The 13209-nt window shown below is 37.1% G+C and overlaps 1 protein-coding gene across 1 annotated transcript; it reads right to left on the bottom strand.

Moving 5' to 3' along the window:
* Positions 1-452: 452 nt before the first annotated feature.
* Positions 453-3247, bottom strand: LOC102808325 (histamine N-methyltransferase-like). The gene is made up of 4 exons (XM_006823729.3): positions 3161-3247; positions 2327-2584; positions 1790-2110; positions 453-1536 (listed from the first exon to the last, which is right to left on the bottom strand). Exons 2-4 carry the CDS (start codon positions 2511-2513, stop codon positions 1184-1186), a joined length of 861 nt encoding a protein of 286 aa, XP_006823792.2. The 5' UTR covers positions 2514-2584; positions 3161-3247; the 3' UTR covers positions 453-1183.
* Positions 3248-13209: the final 9962 nt, after the last annotated feature.

Raw genomic sequence — 13209 nt, 5'->3', positions numbered from 1 at the left:
TATTTTCAATTGATAATATGCACAACAAAAAACTCACACGCGTCGTTATATTAACATGTCGTCGTATTTCCACCGCTCTCAGGATATAAGGGTTAACTAGCTAACCCCACTCACATTATTAACCCCAACACCCCCACCCGTGACAATTAGATCAAGTTAACTGCCTCGTCTCGCTGAAGAACTGTGACAGTACTCACTCATCCAATCTGTACACACTAATAGCTCCCATATGAAGCATGTTCTCGACAAGTGCAGTAACAATAAATTGACCTAAAGTTTTATAGGAATGTATATATATATATATATATATATATATATATATATATATATATATATATATATATATATATATATATATATATATATATATATATATATATATATATATATATATATGCGGTAATAGAGGAATTAATACACAACTACATGAATATTGAAACTCGACAGCACTGTTTCGTACGGTACAAGTAATAACAAAATCTTTAATTTATAACTAAGAACCATTTCAAAGGATCCATATTTTTGCAACTCTTATAGTAAATGGTCGAAATTAGCCAATGTAGTCAATATGTTGACCAGGCATTTTTATGTAACAAGTGATTTCGCGTTTGAGAGCACGTTGCACAATTATCATCCCGAATTTTAGCCAAATGTTAATTGTCTTCCTATTTCGACGGGAACATAAATACAGAAAAAAGCAGAAGCAAAATGTACAAAAGAACGAAACCTCATAATAATATTAATCATTATCACAAAATCAAAAGTCCTACATATTCAAAACTATTGACATTATTATAAATTTTATTTTCAAATTTCTAAATTCAAATGCCATTTCTAAGCTAGAATGACCCTTACAGATATAAAATATTATTAACGAACGACAAACATGAATATCATCTCTAAACGAAAAAGAGAAAAACTAAAAACATATGCGTGGCTTAACATTCAATCAAATTGGACCATTGCTTCTAAATTTGACAAAAACTATACATTAAAATATTATACAAGATAACCATGACAGATTGCCATGGAAAGTTAGATTAGTAAAGTGTGTATGTCATTATACACAGCAATCGCGTTGGGCAGTTTCAGAGAAGCTAGAAATATTTGAACAACTAGATAAGTAAAATATCTATTAATAAAATTAGGTATTTCGAAAGCAAAACTCGTGTAATCTAAATTACTACTGGGCATGTTGTTTCTTCTTCCAAATAATGATGTCTTCTTCAGCGTAATCAAACATTATTTCATTTGCTTTCACATAACAGCATTCATCCCTGAAATATCTCAAGCAGTCCTCAACCTCGTCTGGTGGTCGTGAGTTCCTAAAGTTCAATACTTGAGTTAGGAAATCCAGCATTCTATTGCCATCCTTCGCTTCTTTGTCAAAACACTTAGTGACAGTGACTGCAGCAGTGCCATGTATTATCTCAATTGAAGCATCAGGAAACTGACGTTTTATTAAACTTGTTGTTTTAATTTCTGGAAATTGGAACTTCTTGTTTCTGTAAATACAGAACTTCAACCATCCTCCACCTGTGTATAAGACGACGAGTTGCAGTTATAATGGAAGCTTTGATGCTGGGTCTATAATGTATATAGATGTTTGTTTCTCAAATGACTTCACAACAAAGTTCTGTTGTGTAAGGATTATGTAACACAATGAACAGGAAAATGGATATGAAATCGACAGATACTAATACTTGGAGACATAAATGAAACGACATGTGAGATTGATAATGCATTCGATCACACTCCAAGTATACATGGAATTAGTATGTATGCGTACCTTTAATAACTCTTATGAGAAGCATCCCTTCCTTTGAGAGCATGTTATATAAATAATGCAGTGTATTTTCAGCATCACGACAACGGTACAATGAATGACAGGCATGTATGACGTCATATTTATCAGATGTACCACCTTCTTCAAGATAGTCTTCCACTTCTTGAACACGAAAAATAAAGTTGACCCCATTCCATATATCTTTCTTGGATTTAGTTAACCTCTTAAATTCATCTATTGAAGCCTTAGCTGGTTCTACCACGGTGTAGTGTATTTTAGTATATTTATCCACCAACGCATTAATGAAGTGAAGATCGACATCACCTGATAAAATGAACACATTTGTATAATGTTATATTTAATTGGATAGTCCGGTATCATCCATTATGTTTCAATTATAATATTTCAGCAAATATAAGACATGTTGAATGTGTACACAATGCATAAGTGACAGTTTACTAGTATTGTAAAAAATGGAAATTTTTGTTTTATATTGCCATGTGGTACAAATAATCGCATGAAAACACTCATGTAACATACCGTTGCCGGATCCAATAGAGAGAACACGTACTTCTTTGCGGGATTCTAGATCTAGCTTACCAATCATTTTTATTGCATCTTCCTTGTAACGAAACTCCCTTGATTTCAAACCGTTATCCAACAAAGTTTGAAAACTTAAATGATATTCATCTAAATAGTTGAACAAATCCTCTGATGGTCTTGCCATTGTACTTTCCGATATAGTTATATTGGTATCACAGACAACAACTCACAATTCTCTATATATATATATATATTCTATAACGAATATAGACAAATAAAAAATATATATAAAGGATATATTTATTATGTTGAAGTGCTTATTTACTAGACAGTAATTTAACACGTGATTAGAAGAGATTGTGTATTATATATATATTTATATTTATTTGTTCCTATTGTTATAGCATTAAGAGATATATATGCCCTTGAAATACCATTGTAACTGGGTACATGTTTTACACTTTAGCTGTATGTCGCTGGCAGTACACAGTGGACAATCTGGTACTAGTTACCAGACATAATTGCTCACCAATTTTCTACCATTAAAATATACAATTTATGTTCAATAAATCAATCACTTAATCACGTTCCAAATATTTTTTGTGAGTTCGATTCTCGTATTTCATGTTTATACGTACATATGTCTGTTATTCTGAATAAAAATTTAACGATGACCTAATTTTGTTGATTAGCCGTTGTACAAAGGATGATATACGGTGGATAGCCTATGTGCAGACATACGGCAAATTCACCTTTTCTTCATCAGATGCAAAATTAACCTCAGTTGTATCACTGGTTCCAATAATATAATTTGAAAATCAATAAACTTACGTTCAACGTGCACGTTATGCCGAGTTGGTTAAGACAGTGAGAGTTGTTCAGAGTAACGGGGTAGCCATTTAGACATCAAAATACGTGCCTGCAAAATGTCATAATTAATATTTTTGGATCGTCAAAATATGCGCATGCGTTAAAATGTATTTATAATATATACATATATTATCCCACGATAATTATTCTTAGCTTGACGTCAGCAGACACGAATGATTGCCGCCAGAATTTTGTGTCTTTCTTTGCAGTAAACAAGAATTTGTACTAATCAGACAATATTATACCATACTAGGACGCAATTCTGCTAGTTCGTAATTATATTAGCTCAAATTAGCAAGGATATTTTGTTTATTTCACCCGATTTTAGAAAAACTGAATAAAGGTTATCAAAATATACACATAACTTTCTTGCATGAACGATTTTTACCACAATCCGTAGTTATCACACCGCGTATAGAAAATGGAAGCTGCGAACAACATTGCGGAGACGCGTGCAATAAACCTTAGGTTCGGTGTGTGACATGCATCTGTCAAAACGTAAAATTATTCCTTTTGTGACAACGGAAACGTAAAAGTACGAACAATTTTATCGGGGACTACGTTGTGTAAGGTAATGTTACTGTGGTGAAATGACGCACGTGATACACAAAACAACGTTTTATTTATGTATATACGAATTATATATGGATTACCGAACCGTCACCGCTTGTCTTGTTTTCTGCTGAATATTTCGATACTGTTTTGGCTTGATTCTCCGTACCTAATAGTTGTAGTACACAAAGCTTCTAGCCGGTTTATAAAGATCGTCATTCATTGTATGTTTTAATACCTTTACAAATTTGAGAAGACTTGTCTGAAGCAAATCGTGTACATCTAAATCTAGTTAACCAAATGTTTCATTAAAACGAGTTACTGATTAAATAATTGGTGGGTATAGCATATCTGTGTTGAACGACATGGATTGTACTTCGAACATATTCGGATATGCAAATGAGCGGTATGCAATTCTGCTTCGTGTAGGAATGATGAATATAGTGCCTATCGAACTGTTTATAGTTCTCTTTGTTTGTTCTGCTTTTACATTCGAGTTCACGCATAACACGAATCTTGCAGTGAACGGAAAATAGCATATTGTGGACAAATAAAATCTCATGTTGTTTCCTTTATACTGAACTTAGAATTAAATATATTGCTAAGTCCTATCTGGATCTTTATACAAATATGTATAAATAGATATATCATTATCATTACCATTACCATGAGCTGTAATGTAACGGACCAGAATAATTGTGTAGAACCCAGGGGATACTGAAATAATATCCGTCATGGGACCAACTAGTGGCCACTGATTGGATGTTGGCTATCGCGCCCAAGCATTTATTTTGTCTAATGAAAACTGTTTGTAAAAACGTAATTTGTATTCGTGTGTTTCCAACGACCCTAGGCGTTAATACAGTAATACAATATTCAGTGGGAATTTCTCTCCAATAATTCATTTTCAAATATTTGTGTATACACATCTTGAACACACAATATTCGAGTTGAAATAAAAAGAATCATTTCTGTAGTGTGTCGTTGGTGGTGATGTTTTTGTTGAGCATTAGCGTCGATTCTTGAGAACGCTTTTGCTACTGAAAATAAGCATTTATTCGTGTCTTGTATCGAGGACTTTATAAATTGAACTTCGGTTCACGTTACAGCAATCTGGTAACCAAAACACCCCTGTAATATAATTAAACTTACTAATGTATATTCAACACAACATTCCAACTCAAACATTTAATAGAAGGTTGTATGTGCCACACCCATTTCTCATCGAACGCTCGTTGGGTGTGATACTGGTTTTAAATCTAGAATTAACGGGAATATTAGTGATCGACTCACTTATGAAGTGGCAGTGACTGACTAGATTACTGGCGTTATCGTGATCCTCACTACCTCTCTATATAAAAGTGTAGAAAGTCCTTTGGAAATCAGTGCAGTACAGACTGAATGAGTATTGGATTACACTTTATTTGGCAAAGAAAAAGCATTTTAGCTGAACTGGGAGACTACATGCCGTGACCAGTGGCGGCTGCACCCCCCCCCCCCCTCTCCCGCAAATGCGCGACCACTTGCGCCTACGGGACGCAAGGGATGGTAAGCAAATCACTCGTGCGCCGCCTCTTGCGTTACTAGTACAAACATGTACTTAATCCGGGTCGGTATCCACTTCGCACTTTCTGTGACAATGCCGCCTCCCATACTCGGCTATAGTAAGGAACATGTCATGATGCTAGATGAATGCAAATTAACACTAGTTTTGCAGACAAATTCGCGCACCACGACGTCAATCAACGATTGTTTTATGTCATGTATTAGTATATCATGCATTCTATGTACATTATGTTAACGTAGGGGCATAACTAACTGAATTGCATGCTGGGAAACTCGTGACCAATCTTTAATGGAATAGCCTTTGGTTTTTTACCGTTATTTATTTTTTCATCCATATTTTTCGGAAAATGTTTAGTTGTAAGTTTAGTCGCGACAGCATGGTTCGTAGTGGTCTACTTTTTTGCAACAGAATAAATAACCATGCTTTTAATTTCTATGTAAAAAATTGCCTTACTATGATAAGCAATATCGGTTAGGCAAATCATGATTTATGACCCATATTTTTGGTTATATTTCTGACAGTACTAGTAAATTGCGCTCAATGAACACGGTTCGAAACGGTCAAGCTCGAATTTAGCGCATCACGTCCAATCAATTAGGAGTCGCGTGACCGCGCCCAGGAAACTATGAGAGCCCCCTCTATATAGTCAACCACGGTTACCTTATCGGCCTAAGCAATTTAAATCAATTTAATTATGTGAATTGGAATCACGTTCTGCTGCCGTTTTGAGTTGTATTCCTTCGACGTATAGTGTGATTGGTTCGGTTGAAATGCGAATTACGAATATTTGCAGAAAAATAAATTCATCCAGTTTCGAGTTTTCAAATGAATAATACTGAGTGAGAAGATTTGATTTTAATTTAGTTATTTTGCATGAATAATTAAATTACATAAATTGTTAGTGCCGATTTGTAACGACTATTTCCGAAATTTTCTTTATTATATATAATATAGAAGGAAGAATGGAAATATATGAAGAAAAAAAGTAATTGTCATGCAGATGTGAATAAAATATTTCCAGAGTACCTAATTCCTCCCCTACACAGTGTTACCCTGTATCCTGTATGCACGGAACTTACGCACGTCTTAAGTATGGGCGGTGTTTTCAAAGTCAGCTTGGCTGTATCGGATTCAATTATAAAAAAATGCAGCCACCCCCAATCTATGAAATGAACACATCGACGAAAAATATAATTGTTTGTAATTTGAATCAATAAATGTACGTTGCTTCTTCAATCAGTGATTTTGTACCACTTTGTGATACATTTCCAACTTTCCAATCACACTTTGTATAATTTTTATCAAAATACGCATTTTTTTTCAATCGCGTCGATCTTTACAGGTGTCTTTTATATGTTGAATGGCAATTGAGATTTAAAATAAACGGTGTTGATTGGTCGATTTGTATGTCCGTCACGCAGCGGCCCAATCAGGACACATCTTCCAGCAGCTTTGGTGGAGTCGGATATTTCTTGTTGTGGCAGTCATGACCGTGGTACCGTCTCTGTTTTCCCTGAGCAATGAGATTATCCGAACTGTGATATACGATATACGATGAAATTATGGAGAGCGAAATGACGTCCGTGGAATCTGACTACCGAAAGGTTTTCGAACCGTACACGCTGGAATATCACTACGAACTGAACTATAAACAGAAGGAGCTTCGCGTCTTTCAAGAAGTGCATTATGCTGTCAAACACATCTGCAATTCGTACTCGGACAACAATCTGCGACTGATGCCTAGCCTCGACGTCTTCTTCTCACCGATCTTCAGGTTGGCATATTTCTATCGATTTTTTGTGTCCCATGCTTACATACTGAAGATGTTTTTTCTCAAGTCATATCTACACTGTCGTACATTTCAAGATATTATGAACTCTCTCATTGATTCTCGTCATATTCGCATGTGTGCTATTGGCGGTGGTCCCGGTACCGACATTGCTGGCTTGTTCCTTTTCATCCACGCCCAGAGGCTAATTTTCCCTACAACAGCCATACTAAGCACTCGGTTGAGTTGGCAATATCGCATTCGAAATAACGCAAACTCCGCGTACCATTGGAGAGATTCTGGACCGTGGAACATTCTGCAAATGCCATCGCCGTGGAGTTTTAATTTCAACTTTGGTCGTCCAATTCCGCAAAATTATGTCTTCGGGAGCGTGTCGTCCATGTCGTTACATCCGCTCCAACGTTCGTTCTCGCCTAGTGGTCAGACTACGAGGCGGAAGCCGGTGCTCATTCAACCCTGCGTAATGGACATTTGTGCGGACTGGAAACACATGGCCGATATGATATTCCATACAATCAAGAAACGAACCGGGAATGATGTATGTGAACTTGACGATATTCTGTACAACTCTGTTGATTTAGCCGATAAAACTTCTTTGGATAATGCCTGCCTCAACTGTCCGGGTATTGCCATTGCCGACATTGTAACGATGGTGAAAGTGGTCTCAGCAATGGCCGGCGACGATCAGCGAAGGAAAAAAACAATGATATCCTTGGAAACTATATTTCACACCATGAAAACCGGAGCAATTGTTTTCTACATGGACAACGCCGGTGGTGGCGTAACCAAACTTATAACGATAGCGGCCTGTAACAGCGGACTGGTGGAGTTGTACCGAGCCGAGCACGTCGTCTGTCGAATACCAAGTAATGAAAAGTTGGAATTCCTCGAGCCATTTAGGCAGTATTTCAACATTGGGCCTCAATGTCGGAGCACGGTCAGTGTGGTCATGTGGATGAAGCCAAATTATAACCAATACAATGTATATTAGGACACAGTCCCTCAACAAAGAAATGGACTGTGATTAGAGTCAGGGCCGCTATATAAACTATGTCGCTATGAACATTTATGTAGTTGACCTGTCATTTATAGTCAGTGTTATTTGTGTACGGTACAAATGCTGTGGTCGATTTACTGTTTTGCCTGGGTAACCAATTTACGTGTACTTTTTCGAATATTTAACTTATTCCTGGAATCGCGGAGTTCCGGGGATGGGGATGGGTTTACTTTCGGTCTCTCTTTCCAAACATAAATATTTTCCGTCTCACAATGTCATGTTAAAGGGTGTGTTCGAATTTCATGTAAACAAATAATGTATTTTAATATATCATTCCACATTCTCATGGGAAGAAAACCGACAAGTCTGAAAACGTAGTGTACATAGCGAAAACAATTAAAAAAAATATTATTTGATAAAATGTCGTTTCTATTCAGTGTCAAAGTTTTCAAGTATATGTTTATTATGTTGATTTGTTGCACTGTAAATATGTATAAAACTATCTATCTGCTTTTCTGTTTTTTTTCTATTTATAGGACTTTCGATCTGTCTTGTGTTTTGCTATAAATGTTAAAGCGTGGTGGTCGTCGCGCAGCGCGTGTTAGAATTTCATGTAAATAAACAATGTATTTTACACGCGTTGTATGCGTCGATACGAGTCCCATATCGAACAGGACTCGGCGCGACGACCGCCGCCCTTTAAGGACACCATGGCCTCTTCAGTCAAGTTCCTTCGCATATTGTGTTATCGTCCTCACGTGTTTTGTAATATTGATATCATTTGCGTCGGGTTATGTTAGTATTTATCTTGGCATTAAATATACTGTACTTATTGTCAAATATATATATGATATTGTGTTTACATAAAAATAGTTGTTTAACAACGGTATATTCTGCAAGATTTTGGACTTTTCTGTTATGTTATAAATGTATACCCCGGCAGCAGGCTATTAGCCAGGAATTTGCAACTGCTAGTCCAAAACAATTCAACCAGGAAAATGTAGATAGTTTTGGATATATTTTGGTAAAATTATCAAAGAACAATAGGAAAAAAACAGAAAAATGAGAAACAGTTGCCAGTCCGTTTGGTGGGTGGAATAGTGGCTGGCTAACACCCTGCCCAGCAGCTTGTTTCTGAGTGATCCTAACTCCTAGGAGCTTAGGCTCAATGACTGGTAAATTTCACAACTTTTTCAGGTAAAGCTCCTCGATGAATGCCACATGTACGGTACAGTAAATTCAACAATCATTCCTGGGGGTTATTTTTGGGTAGGGTTAAAGTGAAAACCGCTAAGTTATCAATGGAAATTGTATTCACTAGCAAACTTATGAACCTAAAACCCGGTCAATGTGGTCAAAATGTGACAAGAAATGGGCAGTGAAAATGAATAGTTGCGGGGATGATGAGGGGCGCAAATTTGTCAATAAGTAAATTGAAACCACGCCCTCGCCGACGGACTAACTCCGTCAGTATTCCCAACTAATCGACGTTTATTTCACCCTATGCAAAGTGGAATTGTCCAGTGAATTAATAGTTCATCCCTTGATAGGTAGAGTGGTGGGTGGACTTATTATTTATAACAATGTATAATCAGAATGTACTATGTTAATTTGACAAAGGAATGACCATATATTATTCCTGAGGGCGTCAGCATATTTCCCAAAGCCACAAAGAGGGGCCAAGAACTTTTTATCAAGGCTGAAGGGGGGCAAATATTTTTCTTTTAAAGATTGGGACACATTTTTTTTTTACTTTACGCCTTTTTTATTGAAACACAAAATAAATAAACTGAATATATTTAAATATAATAAAACAAAAATATACATAGATATAAAAAAATATTTTGTTGACAGATGTAAAATAATATATATATATATATCAAAAAAATAAACATTAAATGTCATTACATGCAAATATCTTGTTTAAAATGTGTGTAAATATAATTAAAAGAAGTATCCATTATTGCAAAACATGTCTTATTAAAGCTGACAATCCATCGACATCCTCATTGCCACCAACACAAGTGGTATTAGATCCACTACGATCACTAGTGACAATATCATCACTACCACCTACACCACAGCCCCACTACTATCACCAGTAACAACATCCTTATTAAACCCAAGAAAAGTGGCATTGGACCTACTACCATCGTTACCATTGTCACCTACGCTAGACCTGCTGCCACTACATGTGGGCCTACCAACATCATCACAGGCATGAGTCCCACTGCTATCACGAGTAACACAATCTTCATTGCTACCGACAAAAGTAGCACCAGTCCAACTACTGTCCCAACTATTGATTTTTTTGAAAAAGAACCGAGAATTGCCCGACCCCCTTTAGGAATAATAAATGGTCATTCCCTAAGGTGTATACGTTCTGTAGCTGCAGTGTAAATCCGATTGTTTTAATATAGTACACCTTTTTGTCATCATCGCTTTGAAATATAATTAAACACTTATTTCTGAATCATTTGTTTATATTACATTACTGTTTAAAAATAAAAAAATCTACTAGAGTAACACATTTAAAGTGGTTATAATCTGCATAATTATGAAAAGTGTATTATATGATAAAAACAATTGTGATTACATTTTGGGAGTGTTTTGTACTTATTTAAAGCGTTTCCACGCAATCCAAATATTGAAAATTGCATGATCAGACACGTTTCAGAAAGTGTTTCCACTGATAACATGATTACGATTGTGTCTGCACTCGAAATACATTTATATAGTGTGCATGAAAAAATATATCAATGACACGTTTTGAAATCAAGCACTTTGAAATAGTACAGTCATAATATACAACAAACAATATGGTAACAAATTTGTTTTCTTTGATGTGAGTGAATGTGCTCAATATATTGGCTCCACAGTGAATAGATGTAATGTAAAATTAGCTGACGAATATGAATTTAAGCAGGTTTTCTAAATTGAACTACATTTGTTAATAGACACCGAGTTAGGGGACTTTATTTGTTTTCAGTTTGAAGGTCAGTCACATTGTAGATATGTAGGTGACTCTTAAGGGGTAAGACCCTCTAGTAATCAAGATAAAATGGGCGGGAAAGTGTGGGAAGAATATTTCTTTTTAAAAATATCGTATTTTTCAGCTTAAACATCATTTGAAAACATTTGTTTGTTTGTGGAGCTATCTCGCTCCAACGTTTCCTGTGTTGACCTTGCTAATATCGACTCTAGATATCCGCTCGCCACGTGCGTCAGTACATTCGCCATATAGTAGTTGAACTACAAAAACGTAGACCCGACAGCAAGTTCCAGTCTGAACCCCGGCGTCTGCAGCGTGCCCCAGCAAATCTTGTAGAAACTGGACACTACGAAGTTACGACCACTCAGTGCGCCGACCACCACACCTCAGCTAGGTTGTCGAAAACAACAATTAATTAAAAAATAGCATTCACAGCAGAAGTAAATGAATAAGCGTAGTACGCAAAATGACGGACAATATTACATTCCGTGACTGCAAAGTTTCAGTCAACTAACTGGTAAATACATACGATTAAACACCACCCTTTAAAAGTCATCAAATTTACATTAATCAATTGTCAATTGTCAGCTTCAGTTCATAACTTGATAACTGCCTGCAGCGCATGACTATGATAGCAAGCTACTACTTTCAGCACACAATATTTACAAAAGCCTGTCTTTCCCGTCTCGATGTACGAACCCAGGTGGCTATTTGCTCAGCCAATCATATTAATTTACTACTCCACCAGGTGCTATTTAGATTTAACCCAGCATAAGAAATACTGCCACCAAAATGTTACACTCTACACTCTTTTTTTTTTTAATTGACGCGCCCTCGCTCTACCTATTTGGTTTGACGTCACTCTTTCGTAGAATCCGTCTATAAATAGAACAGAAAAGTACGCATTCATCTTTGGTACGGAAACTAGCGCTATATATGCTTCTCGTCACTGCAGCAAGTTCCATACAACCATAGGCAGTATAGTTGGACTCAAGAACCCGGGAACAGACTGATTATGAATTATTTTGGGGCTGTGTCCATGTTCTCTCTAACCAAGCAGGTTGCGAAAATAATCGTCTACGACAAAATAATGGTGGACGATGCAATGTCGTTGCCTAGCGACTATGATGTCTTTCTTGATCAGCATGGCTTTAATTATTACTACAGACTGAACTACGAACGTAAAGAATACAGGATAGGTGCGGAAGTCAACGCGGCGGTGAAGTACATACGCACTGCCTACTCCAACGAGAACCTGAAATCTCACCCTAGTGTGGACATCTTCCGTTCCCCTATCTACAGGTTGGCGTATTTCTATCGGTTTTTCGTGTCGCATGTATATATGGTGCAAAGATTTTTCCTGGAGTCGTATTACGCGAGCCCGCAATTGAAAGGTACGATAGACAGTTTGATTTCTTCTCATCGCATCCGCATGTGTGCCATTGGCGGAGGACCAGGTACCGACGTCGCCGGTTTGTTACTGTTCCTCCACGCCCATTCGGCGCTGAGTAAGACGAGCCACTCTGCGCATCGCTCATCACCTCTCATGCCGGTACGAGTGCAAGCCACTGTGTTAGACAATTGTAACGAATGGAAACCCATGGCTAATATGATATTCTACGCTCTGAGACCACAGATAGGAAGCTACATATATGCGCTTGACGAAGTCCGTTACGAGCGCGTTGACTTTACAAATAAGCAGACGTTGCTTCGGTTGCGGTCTCATCCACGACATAGCATCGCTGACGCCGACATTATCACTCTAGTTAAAGTAGTTTCAGCGATGGCTGGAGACGGACAGAGGAGAACGGAGTGTGTGAAGTCATTAGGAATTATTTTTAACACCGTCAAAGTCGGTGGAATCATATTTTATATGGACAATGCTGGCGGTGGTTATACGCAGCTCATTACAGATGCAGCCAATGGCAGCGGCCTCACCGAACTCTACCGCGCTGAACACAGGGTATGTAAACTACCATGCCACGAAGACGTCGATCAACTCCAGCCTTTTAAACATTATTTTAACATCAGCCCACAAAACCGTGCATCTGTTAGTGTTGTGATGTGGGTTAAATCTGCATAAAAGATGATAAAATTAACACACGGATTCAAT

This window comes from Saccoglossus kowalevskii, chromosome 12 (genome assembly GCF_978046115.1).
Source record: "Saccoglossus kowalevskii chromosome 12, keSacKowa6.1, whole genome shotgun sequence".
NCBI classification, from domain to species: Eukaryota; Metazoa; Hemichordata; class Enteropneusta; family Harrimaniidae; genus Saccoglossus; species Saccoglossus kowalevskii.
This window is presented reverse-complemented; position numbering and strand designations above follow the sequence as displayed.

Bases quoted from the DNA above. Each gene is read 5' to 3' on its own strand.
- LOC102808325 (XM_006823729.3), bottom strand. From the start codon at position 2,513: ATGGCAAGACCATCAGAGGATTTGTTCAACTATTTAGATGAATATCAT. The intron at 2,111-2,326 runs GTATGTTACATG...TCATTTTATCAG, and splicing joins CTCTATTGGATCCGGCAACG to GTGATGTCGATCTTCACTTC. The intron at 1,537-1,789 runs GTACGCATACAT...TCTTATACACAG, and splicing joins TCTCATAAGAGTTATTAAAG to GTGGAGGATGGTTGAAGTTC.